We start from the raw sequence: 20,130 nt of genomic DNA, 5'->3' as shown, positions 1-20,130 counted from the left end.
AGAGCAGGATGCAGTGAGGCAGATCATTCAGAGCAAAGTGCCGATTGGGCTAGCAAAGGGGTGGGGATGGGCCAGGGTGTACCATTGGGGGCTATTGGTGACTGGTTTATGGAATGGCCTGAGATTAGAAGTGTTTATCAGTCTCTCGGTCCACTTGGAGGCACCCTGGTACTGTACACCTTCCTAGATCAGGGTACTCACTCTTACTCTACCAAAGTCCGGGCCTGGCTCGGTTTTTGTCTCTACTGTAATTAGTTGCACGGCACACCTTGGTTTCCCAGCAGTCTAAATTAAGTCCTGATTAGATGGGAAACATGAAAAACACGGCAGTGAAACTGGCTTCAAGGTCAGCGTTGGAGTTTGAGGGTTCTAGGTGGTATCGTCTTTGGGAGCTAGGCTTTGTTTTTCGGGATATACTATGTTGTCTTTGGGTATGTCATTCGTGACATGTACTTCTCACTTGCTATCGCGCGCTGTCAACACAGCTTGTATCATCTTTATAATAGAATGAATGGTGATAGTTTTTCTCCGCGAATTGCCTCGCTTACCCGCGGTGTTTCTCAGGACATAGAGGAATCGAGTGGCTGGAGACTTCTTTTTTCTGAATTCGGGACACTTATGCGTGGCCTTTGTGTGTGTGGGTCGCACCAGGAGCCAAAGGATTTTTTGCTTACTCTGCACAGTTCATTTTGGTGTGTATTGTCATAGTTTGGTCTGCAATAGACTTTGGACGGACATCGCGGCTGTTTCACTCTGGCCTGTTCTTCTCTTGGGTTGCCCACGATCTCATATTCAAGCTGTTTGAGTTTTTCTTATTGTGAAGCATTGCTAGAATGTCTGTATTATGTGTCCAAATGTGCAGATTATCTAGCTTTTGCTCTATTCTCGCGCTCCTAGCACTACTGTCATGCTCTAGCCTACTTTTCGTCGCCCCTATCCTTTGGTCTAGCTCCGTACATAATAATTCATTAGTGCTAAATACGGCTGCTAGATCTGACTGACCAAAAGTGCTATAGTTATCTCCCTATGCTAGCCTTCCTCCTTGGCTTCTGGTTTCAAGGCGGTGTTATTATCTCTAAGGTTTTTACATAGACTCAAGGTTAACTGGGCTTGCTCTCTACCTTTCCGAGTTGGTGCTGCCGATACTCTACACGTACGCTACGGTTCCACGAGCAGGCCTCTAATTGTCACTAGAATTTCTAAGCAAACACGCTGGAGGCAGGGCTTTCTCCTATAGATCTTCAATTTTTATGGAATGGTCTGCTACCCATGTGAGAGACGCAGACTCGGTCTCAACCTTTAAGTCTTTATTGAGATCATATTCTTCAGTAGGTCATCATGTATTGTGGTGTAGTCTGGCCAGGAAGTGTGAAGGTGACCGGAAAGGCTCTGGAGCAACGAACCGCCCTTTGCTGTCTCTGCCTGGCGTTCCCTTCTCTCCCTGGGATTTCTTGGCCTGTAACCTGTACAGGGCTGAGTCTGGCTTACTCGTCTTGTTATGCGGTGCTATGGGGGTGGGAGTCATTGAGTGGGTTGAGTCACTGACGTGTCTTTCTGTCTGGTTTGGGTCGTCCCGCTTGGTTTGTGCGTGGCGGAGCTTTGTGGGCTTTTTCGGCTTGTCTGGATGGTAAGTTGGTGGTTAGTATCCTCTAGTTGTGTGGGCTGTGTTGGCGTGTTGGTGGGTTTATCTTCCTGTTTGGCCTGTCGGGTCGTTCTCATCGGTGCGTAGCCTAGAGTTATGACCTCTGTCTCTCCGATAATTTGCTGCCTATGTTTATGTGTTGGGGGCTAGGTAGTTTTGTTTTTGGTAGTTATTTGTGGCTGTTTCTTGGATGTAGGGTTTGAATTTTTAGTATCGCTGATTTCGTCATCGTACTTCTTTTCTTTTTCTTTGGGTGGTAGGTCTGCTTCCTCCGGGGCTGCGGCTCAGGCTGCGTTGATGTGTCTTGTTCGCGGTTGCCCTGTTTGTTTCGTCCCGTGTTCCTGTTTTATGTTGGGGCGGCGGTTGGCCCCGAAACCTGTCGGGACATGTATATGTCAGATTGCTGTTTTTCCTGTCTATGGAACGGGAACCCGCAGGGTCCTCGTGGTTGGACTGGAACACGGGCTGACAAGTTCACTTTCTGTTCGGTGATCCGCCCTGTTTTTCCATGATACTATGAACTACGGCCCCTTACTGTGTATTTTAGTCCTTGCCTATTGTCTGCGGGGATTTCATGCCCATAGTCTTGAACTCTTTGGCCCTGTGTGTTCTGTTCTCACTCCTCCACCGGCACAGCCGAGAGGATGCCACCCTCTGAGTTGGTTTCTCTGGTTTTTCAAGTTTTGGCTTTCTCTGGGAGCGTTTTTCTACAAGCCATCCTCACTTGTGTAATGCTGCTTTTTAGTTAGCTTTGCGACAGTATCAAAAATACATTTTGGATTATTCTTATTTTCCTCAATTAAGTTGGAAAAATAGGATGATCGAGCAGCAGTGAGGGCTCTTCGATACTGCACGGTACTGTCTTTCCAAGCTAGYCGGAAGACTTCCAGTTTGGTGTGGCGCCATTTCCGTTCCAATTTTCTGGAAGCTTGCTTCAGAGCTCGGGTATTTTCTGTATACCAGGGAGCTAGTTTCTTATGACAAATGTTTTTAGTTTTTAGGGGTGCAACTGCATCTAGGGTATTGCACAAGGTTAAATTGAACTCCTCAGTTAGGTGGTTAACTGATTTTTGTCCTCTGACGTCCTTGGGTAGGCAGAAGGAGTCTGGAAGGGCATCAAGTAATCTTTGTGTTGTCTGAGAATTTATAGCACRGCTTTTGATGATCCTTGGTTGGGGTCTGAGCAGATTATTTGTTGCGATTGCAAACATAATAAAATGGTGGTCCGATAGTCCAGGATTATGAGGAAAAACATTAAGATCCATAACATTTATTCCACGGGACAAAAGTAGGTCCAGAGTATGACTGTGGCAGTGAGTAGGTCCAGAGACATGTTGGACAAAACCCACTGAGTCGATGATGGCTCCGAAAGCCTTTTGGAGTGGGTCTGTGGACTTTTCCATGTGAATATTAAAATCACCAAAAATTAGAATATTATCTGCTATGACTACAAGGTCCGATAGGAATTCAGGGAACTCAGTGAGGAACGCTATATACGGCCCAGGAGGCCTGTAAACAGTAGCTATAAAAAGGGATTGAGTAGGCTGCATAGATTTCATGACTAGAAGCTCAAAAGTCGAAAACGTCATTTTTGAGGGGGGGAAATTGAAATTTGCTATCGTAAATGTTAGCAACACCTCCGCCTTTGAGGGATGCACGGGGGATATGGTCACTAGTGTAACCAGGAGGTGAGGCCTCATTTAACACAGTAAATTCATCAGGCTTAAGCCATGTTTCAGTCAGGCCAATCACATCAAGATTATGATCAGTGATTAGTTCATTGACTATAACTGCCTTTGAAGTGAGGGATCTAACATTAAGTAGCCCTATTTTGAGATGTGAGGTATCACGATCTCTTTCAATAATGTCAGGAATGGAGGAAGTCTTTATCCTAGTGAGATTGCTAAGGCGAACACAGCATCCTATTCCCGTTTATAGTTCACTACTTTTGACCAGATGGGCCATTGCTGACACGAGTGGCCCACTTGATATCCTAACACAGCTCTTCTCCTCCATAACTCTATCCAGGCCAAGTGGCCCTCTATTCTAATCACAGCTAATTAAAGATGATTAGTTTGCAGAGACGGTCCCCGTAGGCCCGAGGGTAAAGGAGCTGGGATTGTAAAGGTAGTGACAGACATGTCAGCCGGCGGCGGCGAGGAGAGGAGGAGGAGAGGTAGAGCTGATTACCCTGCCGTTCTGATAGATCCAGGCCAATTAGGACTGTTGACTCGGCCACATCCCCACATCACCACTGTCAAACGCAGCCAAGGTCATCCCTGACATGACACTGCCTTACCTGGGCTGATAGATTACAGTAGGAGCTAGTTTCACCCCCTACTTGTTGCTATGATACCCCCCCCCCCCCGCTCCTCCTCTTACTGTACAGTACACACACCAGCACCAATTCAGAGCCAATCGCAATGGTGCCCTTCATTTTCTGAACCACAACTCAATCCCCACCGCATAGCCAAATTTAAACTGTTGGGGTCTAATGGGGGAAAAAGGTATCCAGGCATTGAATTGCATGTACAGTATTGTGAGGTTGTTGTCACGGAAATGGCTGGGAATGGCATCCTGTAAATCAGATTACAGTGTACCTGGGAGCATGTACAGTACACACAAATCATTAATTTCTCTCCACAAGTGGCTCACTCTATATGGCAGACATTTTTCCTGTCTTTATACTAAAAATGGAGGTAGAATGTTCAGTAAAGCTATCCCTAGTACCCCTCCATGAAAATACTACTCATATACAAAGATACTCTACCAAAGACATAATATAACTGATCAGCAGCTGTTCTACATTACAGTAGACTTCAAAATAAAGGTTCCAGTTGGAACCAAGTTTTTTCAGAGCCATGCCATAAGGGAACCATTTAAGGTTCTTAATTCTTTACAGTGTTCATTTAACTCCTGAATCAACACTAGAAGTCACCCAAGTTATAGACTGTTTACTCTGCTACCGCACGGCAAGCAGTACCAGAGACCAAAAGGCTCCTCAACAGCTTCTACCCCCAAGCCATAAGACTGCTGAACAATTAATAACATCGCCACCGGACAGTTTACATTGACCCCCCTCCCTTTTGTACACTGCTGCTACTCGCTATTTGTTTGTTACCTATGCATAGTCACTTCGCCCCCACCTACATGTACAGATTACCTCAACTAGCCTGTACCCCTGCACACTGACTTGGTGCCGGTGCCCCTTGTATATTGCCTCGTTACTGTTATTCTTATTGTGTTACTTTTTATTATTACTTTTTATTTTAGCCTACTTGGTAAATGTTTTATTCTTCTTGAACTGCACTGTTGGTTAAGGGCTTGTAAGTAAGCATTTCACTGTAAAGTCTACACTTGTTGTATTTGGCGCATGTGACAAATAAAGTTTAATTTGATTAGAAATGTTACACTGCAAAATCAACACTAGTCAACACTGGTCAAGTTGCTGTGTGCTATAAAAGGGACACATCTGCAGGCTTCCATACATTTCAAGGACCTTTTCGAATTCCAATGAACTGCAGATGCCACGTTAAGAACCCCCCCCACTGAACTCAAAAGGTTCTTTATCGGGCCAGAGTTCTCCAAGGAACCTTAATAAGAGCTGAAAAAGATTGCCGTGATTGCAGAGTCAAAACATTAGTGAACATTATGTTTAACCCTGAACCTGCTGTCTGTATGCACCGTGCAATGAAAAGGTCTGTCTTAATTTAGCGTGTAATGTGGCTAGAGACATTAAATTGGAAGTTAATATCTCATCATTATATTGATAGCAATGATTATGCAGATTGCAGTCATCAACACATTGTATTAATGAGTCATCGTGTGGGAATTGGCACCGTCAGCGGGTGAAGTTAACAGAACCTTCACCCTCCCAGCCTACTCTCTTTCTCTCTGTGTGACTCCCCACTGCAAAATAAGGACTGGTTGTTACAGCGGTTCAATTTTAACAATAATTAAATGTAAATATTATCTCTCTCTCTCTCTCTCTCTCTCTCTCTCTCTCTCTTTCTCTTTCTCTTTCTCTTTCTCTCTTTCTCTTTCTCTTTCTCTTTCTCTCTCTCTCTCTCTACCTCTACCTCTACCTCTACCTCTACCTCTACCTCTACCTCTCTACCTCTCTCACACACACTATCGACTGGAATATTGGTATGTCAGGGCTACCTTAAGGGGAGGATTAGACTTTTTTTAAATCTGGAATGTTTATTTTTTTTAATAAGCTGTGTTTGGTTAGTTACCCGCTGTGCTTATGCTGTTCTGGGCTCATAGTGCTCATAGTGGCCCATGCATGAGGCATGGAATCATTCCACTAAAACTGTCTGCTTAGCTAGCTAACAAACATAGTGTGAAGATATATCCACAAATTCATTGTTTTACACAATATTTTATCATATTTGATCAAAGTTTTCCTTTACCAAAATGGACGAATTTTAGGCATGTTGTTAGGATCCTAATGTCCATTCTAGAGTACTAATATTTAATTCTATGAGGCACACAGTCATCAGTGCAGCTGTACAGTATAAAGAGGCTTTCATTTTGTAGTGGATATTGTTCTAGAATAGATGAACCAGTGTTAAAATAGTTTGATGTGTCTGTAATTATTGTGTGTTATGTTCTACAATAATTGATTAGGGCCTGGAGGATTTGTCAGGCGTGTTCTCGCCCTGTTACAGTTATTGAAATCATCAACCTTGTCTAGAATCACTCCATTTGCAAACATTTTCCAGGCACAACGCCCAGCCCCGATAATTTATTATTAGGCTTTAACAGGKCACTCCCAAGGACTCAATTTAGCTAATGTCGTGGCAAAATATTAACCAAGGTGATTAGGAAGAGGCAACCATTGTTATCTTATCGATCTACTGCACGTTCTTAGTTGAAATATCTGTTTTATGGTGGTAAAGGTTGAAAAATATTGCAAATATAGTCATTCATTGCACACTTTTTGCCATACCATCAACATTATGGGATGTGATGTATGACTGTTTGATTTTTAGGAAGCTGCAGTTGAACATTTCTTCCGAGGCAGCAGCACGTCATTCTTCAATCAGCATTGTACTTCACAGTACTTTGCCACATCCACAATCTATCCACACCTCAATTCTCACAATCAAATAAGTAGCATAAATGTGTAATCTACACTGATGATAAATTAATTGCGGGTCTTTTTCCAACAATGCAGAGTTAAAGATAATTTAAAAAAAAATTGAAATAGTGAAATAAGGAATAAATACACAGTAAACAACAATAAGAAGTAAAAATAACATGGCTATATACAGGGAGTACCAGTACCAAGTCTATGTGCAGGGGTAATTGAGTAGCTATGTACAGTATATATAGGTAGGGGTAAAGTGACTAAGCAACAGGATAGATAATAAACTGTTCATGATGTTTATTTACCCCTACCTATGTGGTGAGTGTGAAAGTGGCCCCAGGGCCTGGGCTCCAGGGGCCCCCCATTGATTTTGTTAGTCATTCTCACTCAAATCATATTAACATTGCATCTGTCATGACAGGAAATTAGCTTTAAAACTACAAAAAAAGTATCTCCGCCCCAAGGCATAATGGATTGAATTGCAGGAAAGTTGTAAAACTGCAAAACAATTAGCTCTGTCCCATGAAAAAAATAAGTAGAATTGCATGAAATTTGTTATAAAATTGCAACAAAATAAATATTAGTCCAATAGCAAAACKTGCTTTAAAACTGCAAGATTTTCTCTATTCCCCATGGCAAAATGTGTAGAATTGCAGGAAATGTACTTTTAAAATGTGTTTTCTTCTCTCCGCCGTCAAGAGGGTGGTCACAAACATTTTTCTGCAAGGTGGGGGGGGCAAACCAAATCTTGCTTAGGGCCCCAAAAGGCTAAAGCCGGCCCTGTGGGTAGCCATTTGATTAGCTATTTAGCAGCCTTGATTTGGTCTCAGATATTGCTCTTTCCTCTGGCTGTTGTTTCCCCCTCAGGCAAATAAATGTCATTTCAATAATGGTATAAGTAACTAATCATCTCACTCCTTGTGTGTAAGTGCCAGTGATCAGATCGCACTGTGTGATGGGTTCACTGCAGGGGTCCATCACCAGAACCCACTGAGGGATGGGTTCACTGCTGGGGTCCATCACCAGAACCCACTGAGGGATGGGATTCACTGCTGGGTCCATCACCAGAACCCACTAAAGGATGGGTTCACTGCAGGGTCCATCACCAGAACCCACTGAGATGGGTTCACTGCTGGGTCCATCACCAAACCCACTGAGGATGGGTTCACTCTGGGGCGCCATCACCAGAACCCACTGAGGGATGGGTTCACTGCAGGGGTCCATCACCAGAACCCACTGAGGGATGGGTTCACTGCTGGGGTCCATCACCAGAACCAACTGAGGGATGGGTTCACTACTGGGGTCCATCACCAGAGCCCACTGAGGGATGGGTTCACTGCTGGGGTCCATCACCAGAACCCACTGAGTGATGGGTTCACTGCTGGTGTCCATCACCAGAACCAACTGAGGGATGGGTTCACTGCTGGGGTCCCATTCATCCTCTTTAACTGGCTTGATTCTTTCTAACTCTCCTCTTTTAAAACAGCTCTGTAATGTTTCCTCTAATGGCAGTGTGAGGCTCAATTCCAAACGGGGCCTTGTGGGCCATGGTCAAAAGTAGTGCACTCCAGGGTGCCATTTTGGACACAGGATGAGAGGATTCTTTATGGTCTTTGTAAGTAAAGTTGTTGAGGAGTCAAAGGGTCCTTTCATAAGTATTTGCATTTAATCAGCACATCGGGAGGTACAGGAGATCTGGAGATCTGGGGACCCCTCTTTTTACGCTGCTGCTGCTCTCTGTTTTTTCATACATGCATAGTCACTTTAACTGTACATACTACCTCAATTGGGTCGACCAACCAGTGCTCCCGCACATTAGCTAACCGGGCTATCTGCATTGTGTCCCGCCACCCACCACCCGCCAACCCCTCTTTTACGCTACTGCTACTCTCTGTTCATCATAWAWRCATAGTCACTTTAACCATATCTACATGTACATACTACCTCAATCAGCCTGACTAACCGGTGTCTGTATGTAGCCTCGCTACTTTTATAGCCTCGCTACTGTATATAGCCTCTTTTTACTGTTGTATTATTTCTCTACTTAGCTATTGTTCACCTAACACCTTTTTGCACTATTGGTTAGAGCCTGTAAGAAGCAAGGTCTACACCTGTTGTATCCGGCGCACGTGACAAATAAACTTTGATTTGATTTGTTTTGAAAATGAAGTGGCTTTGTCCACCTGGAAAGATTGCCAGAAATACAGAGGCATCATTCCCATGTGACAATACCAGGGGAAGTCACCTCCTCATAGCAAAAACAGAGCACGTAACAGGTAGTGTGGAGGGTAAAAGTTCTTTGCTTTTTTCTCTTCAATTAGTTATTTTCTCATTCCAAGACACCATTTCACTCATATATCAATGGCACATATTCAAATATTCCCTCATTCTCTGTTTGAAGCAGAAGGGGGCCTCAGATGGTTATTACAACAACACAAAGAGTTATCTATCCAAAATTGAGATGTATGGATGAACCACAAAGTTCAATCAACAAAAACATACATGATCAAATACAAATCTTAGAATCAATTATTAAAGACTACCAGAACCCACTGGATTCTCCAATTACATTGAATGAACTACAGGACAAAATACAAACCCTCCAACCCAAAAAGGCCTGTGGTGTTGATGGTATCCTAAATGAAATTATAAAATATATAGACAACAAATTCCAGTTACATATACTTAAACTCTTTAACATCATCCTCAGCTCTGGCATCTTCCCCAATATTTGGAACCAAGGACTGATCACCCCAATCCACAAAAGTGGAGACAAATTTCACCCCAATAACTACCATGAGATATGCGTCAACAGCAACCTTGGGAAAATCCACTACATTATCATTAACAGCAGACTCGTACATTTCCTCAGTGAAAGCAATGTACTGAGCAAATGTCAAATTAGCTTTTTACCAAATTACAGTATGACAAACCACATATTCACCCTGCACACCCTAATTGACCAAAAAAACAAAGGCAAAGTCTTCTCATGCTTTGTTGATTTAAAAAACAAAAAAAAAGCTTTTTTTCTCAATTTGGCATGAGGGTCTGCTATACAAATTAATGGAAAGTGGTGTTGGGGGAAAACATACACCATTATAAAATCCATGTACACAAACAAGTGTGCGGTTGAAATTGGAAAAAAAACATTTCTTTCCACAGGGCCATGGGGTGAGACAGGGATGCAGTTTGAGCCCCAATCTCTTCAACATATATATAAAAAATATCCTCTGTGTTCAACGTAAAACAAATAATGCATGCAGAGCAGAATTAGGCCGATACCCGCTAATTATCAAAATCTAGAAAAGAACCGTTCAATTCTACAACCACCTAAAAGGAAGTGATTCCCAAACCTTCCATGACAACGCCATCACCTACAGAGAGATGAACCTGGAGAAGAGTCCCCTAATCAAGCTGGTCTTGTGGCTCTGTTCACAAACACAAACAGACTCCACAGAGCTCAAGGACAGCAACACAATTAGGCCTAACCAAATCATGAGAAAACTAAAAGATAATTACTTAACACATTGGAAAGAATTAACAAAAAAACAGCAAACTAGAATGCTATTTGGCCCTAAACAGAGAGTACACAGTGGCAGAATACCTGCCCACTTTGACTGACCCCAACTGAAGGAAAGCTTTGACTATGTACAGACTCAGTGAGCATAGCCTTGCTATTGAGAAAGGCTGTCGTAGGCAGACCTGGCTATCAAGAGAAGACCGGCTATGTGCACACTGCCCACAAAATGAGGTGGAAACTGAGATGCACTTCTTCCAAATGTATGACCATATTAGAGAGACAAATTTCCCTCAGATTACACAAACAAACCCATATTTTGTACTTTAACTATTTGCACGTCGTTACAACACCATATATGGACATAATATAACATTTGAAATGTCTTTATTCTTTTGGAGTGTAATGTTTACTGTTAATTTGTATTGTTTATTTCACTTTTGTTTATTATCTACTTCACTTGCTTTGGCAATGTAAACATATGTTTCCCATGCCAATAAAGCCATTGAAGAGAGAGAGAGAGAGAGAGAGAGGTTCACTGGCACTTAATTGTATTATTTGATTTACATAATCATCAGCAAATGAAAAAAGTGGGCAAGAGGTGGGTTTTTAAGAGTATTGTTTTTGAGAGTTGTTTATCGTTACAGTTGCCGTTAACGACAGGTTCCAGACAGCTGCACAGATCATACGTCTCCAGCCCTCTCTCGGAGCTGTCAGCTCTACAGCACAAAGTCATGTTGATTCTGATGTTTATCCAAACGGCTCGACGTGTGACCGCTTTTACTACCTTGTAAGACCTTCGGAGCCATCTGCAAAAACTAACCTGCCACACCTCATTAGCCCATACCCCTGTGAACATGGGAAGAGCTCACACACACACACACACACACACACACACACACTCTGCTGCCAAAAACACATTTTTCAAATCCAAAGTGATGCTTCCTCAAACAGCCTGCGGGAGTGGAGGAGAACGATGGGCGGTGGCAGAAGGGGTCACTTGTTTTCTTGGATCATCACAGTAATCCTAGCCTTTGATTTCTGGTGATGCCAGGCTGGCAGTCAGCGACCAGGCATTATTGTAGCTTCTTATACACGTGGTGTTTGGAACCAACCAACTGCCTTGTTTGGCCCTGTGTGTCTGTAGAGACCCCTGGGCTGGCTGGATGCAGCAGATTTTTCCCTGTGATGCCAGGGGGCACCTAGCCTGCACTCAATAAACAAAGCATTACAGGACCCCACCGTATTACACACCCAGCCTAGGATGTTGTGGACCCACCACCATGTTTGGCCAAGATGGGGCATGATGGTGTGTTATTTGAAATGGGTAGTGGTTTTAGTTGACAGTGTTGTTCAAAGGAGTTTGGGATAGAGCTTGGAGTGTGTGTGTGTGTGTGTGTGTGTGTGTGTGTGCCAGTGGGTTCTTTTCTCAGTTCTCTCAGGTAAATGTGCGCTTGTCAAATGTTGCCTTCTTTGTCATTCCAGGTATGCCCCTCAGTCTAGACTGTAAGGCCTTCTTTGGCTACAGCGGGGAGTCTAGACATATCATCTACTGGATGAAGGGGGAGAAGTTTGTGGAGGAGCTGGCAGGTCACATTAAAGAAAGTGAAGTCAGGTACTGTATATAATCTATCACTGCAAACTTTTCTCTTTCTCTGTTTCTGATGGTGTAAGTGTCTAGTTTCTGGTTATATACAGAAACCAGTGTGGATGTGACTGAAACTAGCATATTATGCCCATTAGGGTTGTGGAGTAATGTCTTGTGGGTCTGAAAAATCATCAGGCTTCATTAGGAGTGTGATGTTCCACTGCCACATCCTGTGCTGTCCACTGTGACTGACAGCATAATACCTCCATCAGCGGGAGGGGATTTCTGCTTCGATATCAGCTCCAGGATTTGTACTACAGTCTAAATGGACAGAGGGGAAATTCCTCATGCACACAATGAGAAACTAATCACGTAACAATTTAATTCAGGGTAAATCCGGGCTTGTTGGAAGTAGCAGACTGCTACTTCTGAAAGATGATAAGAGTTCATCCTCTTGTTGGAAAGCTAGTAATTACCACATAAAGCTAGTAATTACCACATAAAGCTAGTAATTACCACATAAAGCTAGTAATTACCATATAAAGCAAGTTATTACCACATAAAGCACGTACAGTAATTACCATATAAATCTAGTAATTACCACATAAAGCTAGTAATTACCACATAAAGCTAGTAATTATCACATAGCTGTCATGTAAATGTAACCGCTCCTATCAAATGACACATAATTGTCTCAACTTCCCAGCCTGGAGTAGCCAGTAACATCAACTCCCCAGCCTAGAGTAGCCAGTAGCATCTTCTGCCCAGTAGCACTTGGCATCACCTCCCCAGTATCCATTAGCATCACCTCCCCAGTATCCAGTAGCATCACCTCCCCAGTATCCATTAGCATCACCTCCCCAGTATCCATTAGCATCACCTCCCCAGTATCCAGTAGCATCACCTCCCCAGTATCCAGTAGCATCACCTCCCCAGTAGCCAGTAGCATCACCTCCCCAGTAGCCATTGGCATCACATAGCCAGTAGCATCACCTCCCCATTAGCCATTGGCATCACATAGCCAGTAGCATCACCTCCCATGTAGCCAGTAGCATCACCTCCCCAGTAGCCAGTAGCATCAAATCCCCAGCCTGGAGTCGCCAGTAGCATCATCTCACCAGCCTGGAGTAGCCAGTAGCATCATCTCACCAGCCTGGAGTAGCCAGTAGCATCATCTCACCAGCCTGGAGTAGCCAGTAGCATCATCTCACCAGCCTGGAGTAGCCAGTAGCATATTAAAGTAAAGTACACAATGGATTTCAAAACTACTGAACTGACTCCACACCAGAACCCACCACTACAATTCTAACTCTACTATCTACTGCTGGCAGTATTCAGCCAATCATCAAGTTTGCAGACGACACAACAGTAGTAGGCCTAATTATCAACAATGACGAGACAGCCTACAGGGAGGAGGTGCTGGCCCTGGGAGTGTGGTGCCAGGAAAATAACCTCTCACCCAATGTCAAACAAAACAAAGGAGCTGATCGTGGACTTCAGGAAACAGCAGAGGAAGCATCCCCCTATCCATGTTGACAGGACCGCAGTGGAGGTAGAAAGCTTCAAGTTCCTCGGCGTACACATCACTGACAAACTGAAATGGTCCACCCACACAGATAGTGTGGTGAAGAAGGCGCAACAGTGCCTCTTTAACTTCAGGAGGCTGAATAAATGTGCCTTGGCACCTAAAATCCTCCAACTTTTACAGGTGCACAATTGAGAGCATCCTGTCGGGCTGCATCACCGCCTGGTACGGCAACTGCACCACCCGCAACCGGAGAGCTCTCCAGAGGGTGGTGTGGTCTGCCCAACGCATCACTGTGGGCAAACTACCTACCCTCCAGGACACCTACAGTACCCAATGTCACAGGACGCTGCCCTATATACAGTACATAGACTTGAAATGACTGGCCACTTTAATAATGGAACACTAGTCACTTTAATAATGTTTACATATTTTGCATTACTCATCTCAAATGTATATACTGTATTCTATTCTACTGTATGTTAGTCTATGTTGCTCTGACATTGCTCGTCCAAGTATTTATATATTCTTAATTCTATTCCTTTACTTTAGATTTGTGCGTGTTTTGTGTATTGTTGTGAAATTGTTAAATATTACTTGTTAGATATTACTGCACTGTTGGAGCTAGAAACACAAGCATTTTGCTACACCCGCAATAACATCTGCTAAACACGTGTATGTGAGCAATAAAATTAGATTTGCTACAAGTTCAGACAGCTGGCTAGATTATTTAAATGTTTTGCTGACATGGCTAATTGAGTGACTGTCAGTGACTGACATAACAAGAGTAAAATGACTGATGCACAACCAAATTTCAAACGTTCTGTTGATCTACTATTCAACTGACCCCGAACTGAGTTCCTAGGTTGGGGACCCCCTAGCAGCTTGGGGCCCTAAGTGACTGCTTATGCCACTTATGCCTGGAGCCGCACCACCAGCACATGGCCAAACCAAAACCAACCAATGTCTCTCTCTCTCGCCAACAAAACGAGGCTGAATGTCTCTACAGTTGTGCCGATGAGATGGGAAAGTGACTGAAATTAACTAAGAAAAGCAGATATTATCACATGAATGGCTAGAGGCGGAGATATAGAGATACTGTACAGAGCAGAGAGGAGTTATTTGTTCACAGGCAGACTGGAATTTTCTGTCAGCCAAGAATGATGACTAAGAAGGGAGAGGGGAAAGGCTACTTATTTAAGAGGCTCTAATAACCCTATGAACAAAGGAGTTGCCAGTTTTCAGTAGAAATATGTCTGAGATTTCATATAAAGAAGTCTAGGTCAGGTTAGTGCAGTAAGATGACCCAGTTTCTCTCAATGCTCCTGGTGGACTAATGCAATCTGAGAGAGAGGCAGATCTGGCTCTCAAGAGAAGACAGGCTGTGTGCACAATGCCCGCAAAATGAGGTGGAAACTGAGCTGCACTTCCTAACCTCCTGCCAAATGTATGACCATATTAGAGACACATATTTCCCTCAGATTACACAGATCCACAAAGAATTCGAAAACAAATCCAATATTGATCAACTCCCATATCTACTGGGTGAAATACCACAGTGTGCCATCACAGCAGCAAGATTTGTGACCTGTTGCCACAAGAAAAGGGCAACCAGTGAAGAACAAACACCATTGTAAATACAACCCATATTTATGTTTATTTATTTTCCCATTTTAAATGTAACTCTTTGTACATCGTTACAACACTGTATATAGACATAATATGACATTTGAAATGTCTCTATTCTTTTGGAACTTATGTGAGTGTAATGTTTACTGTTCATTTTTATTGTTTATTTCACTTTTGTTTATTATCTACTTCACTTGCTTTGGCAACGTCAACATATGCCAATAAAGCCCTTAAATTAAACATTTAAATTGAGAGGGAGAAAGAGCTGGAGAGAAAGAAAGAGGAAGAGAGAAATGGGCTGTGTGCGTATTGTGTGTTTGTGGGCGTGTGTGTGTGTGTGTGTCTGTCTGTCTGTCTGTCTGTGTGTCTGTCTGTCTGTGTGTTTGTGATGGTCAAAGTGAACATATGCGTGTGCCTGACTATGAATATTCTCTTCTGATGGGGAATTTTAGCAAGTAGCTCATCATTCAGAATGACCTCTATCACAAATCAGTCCTTCTCAGTGGCACTGCAAAGACCTGCTCTTTATTTTCATTTGGAGGTTTTGAAGTGCTCTTGTGGGGGAGAGTTTTCACGCCTCTGCGCTGGTTTTGTTTTCTTCTAGCCGAGCCACTAATTATGTATTACGCCTTCCTCTCACCTCTAGAACTGCGTCCTCCTTCCTAGCGTGGAGGTACAGCATTATCCTTCCTAACGTGGATGTACAGCATTATCCTTCCTAACATTTAGAATGGAGCCGGAGGGGATGGCTGACATTTTACGGGCTCCTAACCAACTGTGCTATTTGTGTGTTTTCGCATTGTTTGTAACTTATTTTGTACATAATGTTGCTGCTACCGTCTCTTATGACCGAAAAGAGCTTCTGGATATCAGAACAGTGATTACTCACCTCGAACTGGATGAAGATTTTAATCTGACGCAAAGGATATGCTGCTTCTCTGAGACCTGGCCCAAATCCCTGTCATTCACGTGAAGAAAAGACGGAAATACAGGGGAGATTGGGGTGCCTTGTGAAAATTTGTTGGTGAGTGGGTAACCCGCCTATACCATCCGTTCTATTGGCCAACGTGCAATCACTGGAAAATAAATTGGATGATGAATAAACTGGACTATCCTACTGTCATGGCGTTGGCTTGATGGGGGAGGTTTATGACCCCCATAAATACCTTTCTCCCTTTCCTCTCTCTTCACTACAGAAGGACTCTTGAATAGCCTTTGTTAAACATAGAGAGTCTGGGAACATCAAAAGGTGGGGGGAAAGGAACCATATTTCAGTAATCCAACCAGTTGAAAATATGCGTTGGAACTCAATGAATATGATGCCAGGTCAGTTGGCGCCTGAGACATTGTGAATGATGACAGGACGACATAAACTGTATCTTGGAAAGTCTACACATTCTAGTTATCAGATTCACATGGAATTTTTGTGCAATTTAAATGTATAAATATGAAACTATTTGTGAAAAGATTAAATGTAATTTTAGCTTCCAAATGAGAGAATTGGGTTTTCATAAGGTTAAAGCTCTGCTCACTCAGTGGCCCGCCCATGTGAAGAGACATTGGTTATAAACTATGAAACACGCCCTTCTCTCCCCTCCTATATAAAGCCCTTGACGAAAATGTAACTTTCTGTTCCGATGACATTAGGGCGACAGTCCTATGTTGAAAGTGTTCAGATAATAAGCTGTTCCGAGGACATGAGGACGACGATAATAACCAAACAGAATATAGCACGAGCTTAAATGTATGACAACTTGATATGAACTTTGAACTCTTATTCACTTCAGAAGTGATACCTCCAAGTCAATTGAGTTAGCGGCAGCCACGTTAAACGTGGGCTAGGAAAGGACGGATGACTTATCCAGTCTAACACACAACGACGAAACTACAACGTATCCAGTTTACCCCCAGARACATTCTTCCAAGGACAGGAAGATCTCTGTTGGGCAACACGGCCTTCCATCTACGACCAACCTATTGAAGCGCAGCTCAGAGTAAATATTCCTTGCATTTTCCTTTTCCAAATGGGCGGTTATGTAGAATGCATAGGATTCTGTAGTTACGATAGCATAGCTCACGAGGTCCCATTGAGACCCAAAACCCTTTGTTCCTAGTCTTCCCTCACTTTCATTCAAACCAAACCCCCTCTCTTTGTGTAACCAGCCGTCATATCGTTTCCGCCCACCAGGGACATTTTTCATGTATGACATAATTAGTAATCAATGTACGATCCATTCTGTGTTTATGTAATTCTGTGTGATTATTTAGGTATTTAGTAAATAAATAATTCAACCAAATTTTGTATTGCTGATTCAACTTGTTAGGGTTCGTGAAGATAACCAAGAATTCTACGATGTTCAGATGAGACTGAAATAAGGTGACGATTAATTTTGACTGCTATTGATGTAAAAGATTACTAGGTCTTTAAGAGTTTTTTCGGAAGATAACAGCTCTATAAACATTCTTTGGCGGTGTCCCGACTTTCTAGTTAATTATTTACCTGATTAGCTTAATCGGGTAATATTAATTACAGAGAAATTATTTYATAGAATAGCATGTCATATCACTTAATCCGGCATAGCCAAAGACACGACACTACCAACAGAACATTTAAAACTGTAATATCTTATGTTTCACCGAGTCGTGGCTGAATGACGACACGGATAATATACAGTTGGCTGCGTTTTCTGTGCATTGGCAGGACAGAACAGCTAYGTCTGGTAAGACGAGGGGTGGTGTGTGTCTATTTGTCAATAACAGCTGGTGCGCGATGTCTAATATTAAAGAGGTCTCGAGATATTGCTCGCCTGAGGTAGAGTACCTCATGATAAACTGTAGACCACACTATCTACCAAGAGAGTTTTAATCTATATTTTTCATTGCCGTCTATTTACCACCACAAACCGATGCTGGCAAGAAGACCGCACTCAACTAGCTGTATAAGGCCATAAGCAAAGAAGAAAATGCTCATCCAGAAGCGGCACTCCTAGTGGCCGGGGACTTTAATGCAGGCAAACTTAAATCCATTTTACCTCATTTCTACCAGCATGTCACATGTGCAACCAGAGGGGGAAAAAACTCTAGATCACCTATACTCCACACACAGAGACGTGTACAAAGCTCTCCCTCGCCCTCCATTTGGCAAATCTGACCATAATTCTATCCTCCTGATTCCTGCTTACAAGCAAAAACTAAAGCAGAAAGTACCAGTGACTCGCTCAATACGGAAGTGGTCAGAGGACGCGGATGCTACGCTACAGGACTATTTTGCTAGCACAGACTGGGATATGTTCTGGGATTCATCCAATGGCATTGAGGAGTACACCACCTCAGTCACCGGCTTCATCAATAAGTTTATTGACGACGTCGTCCCCACAGTGACCGTACGTACATATCCCAAACAGAAGCCAAGGATTACAGGCAACATCTGCACCGAGCTAAAGGCTAGAGCTGACGCTTTCAAGGAGCGGGACACTAATCCGGATGCTTATAAGAAATGTCGCTATGCCCTCAGATGAACAATGAAACAGGCAAAGCGTCAATACAGGACTAAGATTGAATCCTACTACACTGGCTCTAATGCTCGCCGGATGTGGCAGTGCTTGCAAACTATTATGGACTACAAAGGGAAACCCAGCTGCAAGCTTCCTAGTGACGCGAGTCTACCAGACGAGCTAAATGCCTTTTATGCTCGCTTCGAGAAAAGCAACACTGAAGCATGCATGAGAGCACCACCTCTTCCAGACTACTGTGTGATCGACGCTCTCCGTAGCCGATGTGAGCAAGACCTTTCAACAGGTCAACATTCACAAGGCCGCGGGGCCAGACGGATTACCAGGACGTGTACTCAGAGCATGCGAGGACTAACTGGCAAGTGTCTTTACTGATATTTTCAACCTCTCCCTGACCGAGTCTGTAATACTTACATGTTTCATGCAGACCAGCATAGTCCCTGTGCCCAAGACAGACTATAGGAAGGAGGTCAGAGACCTGGCAGTGTGGTGCCAGGACAACAACCTCTCCCTCAACGTGAGCAAGACAAAGGAAATKATCGTGGATTACAGGAAAAAGAGGCCCGACAGGGCTGTAGTGGAGTGGGTCGAAAGTTAAGTTCCTTGGGGCCCACATCACCAACAAACTATTATGGTCAAAACACACCAAGACAGTCGTGACAACACCACCTGGTATGGCAACTGCTCGGCATCTGACCATAAGGCGCTACAGAGGGTAGTGCGTACGACACATCACTGGGACCAAGTACAGTACATCACTGGTGCCAAGCTTCCTGCCATCCAGGACCTATATACTAGGCGGTGTCAGGGGAAGGCCCAATTTTTAAAATTTTTATTGTGTTACTTTTTTTATTTTTTTTACTTTAGTTTATTTAGTAAATAATTTCTTAACTCTATTTCTTGAACTGCATAAGGGCTTGTAAGCATTTCACGGTAAGGTCTACACCTATTGTATTCGGCGTATGCGACTAATAAAATGTAATTTAATGTATAGCATTATCCTTCTTCTACACAGGGTGCTGAATGAACACTTGGGGGAAAAGGAGGTGGAGCTGTCCTTAACCTTTGACGCGGTGGAGGAGACGGACCTGGGAAACTACACCTGCTATGTGGAGAACCACATTGGACGGAGGAGTGGCAGCGCCATCCTGCAGAAGAGAGGTAGGCCAGGCCTCAACACCACTGCTGTCTGCTGATAATACTGCTGAGACAGTAACACTTTAGGCAGACAGGTTTATGGGTAATGTTTCCCTTGGGAGGGGTGCGGCGTCATGGCATAATACCCTTTGCCGACTTGGGCACTGACCAATTAAATCCCCATTTCTTCACTTGTCTAATACTCTGTGTCATGCTACAGTTGAAGTCGGAAMTGTACATACACCTTAGCCTTAGCCAAATACATTAAACTCAGTTTTTCACAATTCCTGACATTTAATCCTTGTAAAAATTCCCTGTCTTAGGTCAGGTAGGATCACCACTTTATTTTAAGAATGTGAAATGTCAGAATAATAGTAGAGATAATGATTTATTTCAGCTTTTATTTCTTTCATCACATTCCCAGTGGGTCAGAAGTTTACATACACTCAATTAGTATTTGGTAGCATTGCCTTTAAATTGCTTAA

At 43.2% G+C, this 20,130-nt stretch overlaps 1 protein-coding gene across 1 annotated transcript in view; it reads left to right on the top strand.

The window, feature by feature from the left end:
* The window catches only part of LOC112080646 (X-linked interleukin-1 receptor accessory protein-like 2), a 387,439-nt gene that overhangs the window by 351,958 nt on the left and 15,351 nt on the right, over nt 1-20,130 (top strand). Inside the window, exons 6-7 of the mRNA XM_024146493.1 lie at nt 11,740-11,869; nt 19,524-19,669. Coding sequence (XP_024002261.1) covers nt 11,740-11,869; nt 19,524-19,669 — 276 coding nt within the window. The remainder of the gene's footprint in view (nt 1-11,739; nt 11,870-19,523; nt 19,670-20,130) is intronic.

Source organism: Salvelinus sp. IW2-2015, unplaced genomic scaffold (genome assembly GCF_002910315.2).
Source record: "Salvelinus sp. IW2-2015 unplaced genomic scaffold, ASM291031v2 Un_scaffold16404, whole genome shotgun sequence".
In the NCBI taxonomy this organism is placed as follows: domain Eukaryota; kingdom Metazoa; phylum Chordata; class Actinopteri; order Salmoniformes; family Salmonidae; genus Salvelinus; species Salvelinus sp. IW2-2015.
This window is presented reverse-complemented; position numbering and strand designations above follow the sequence as displayed.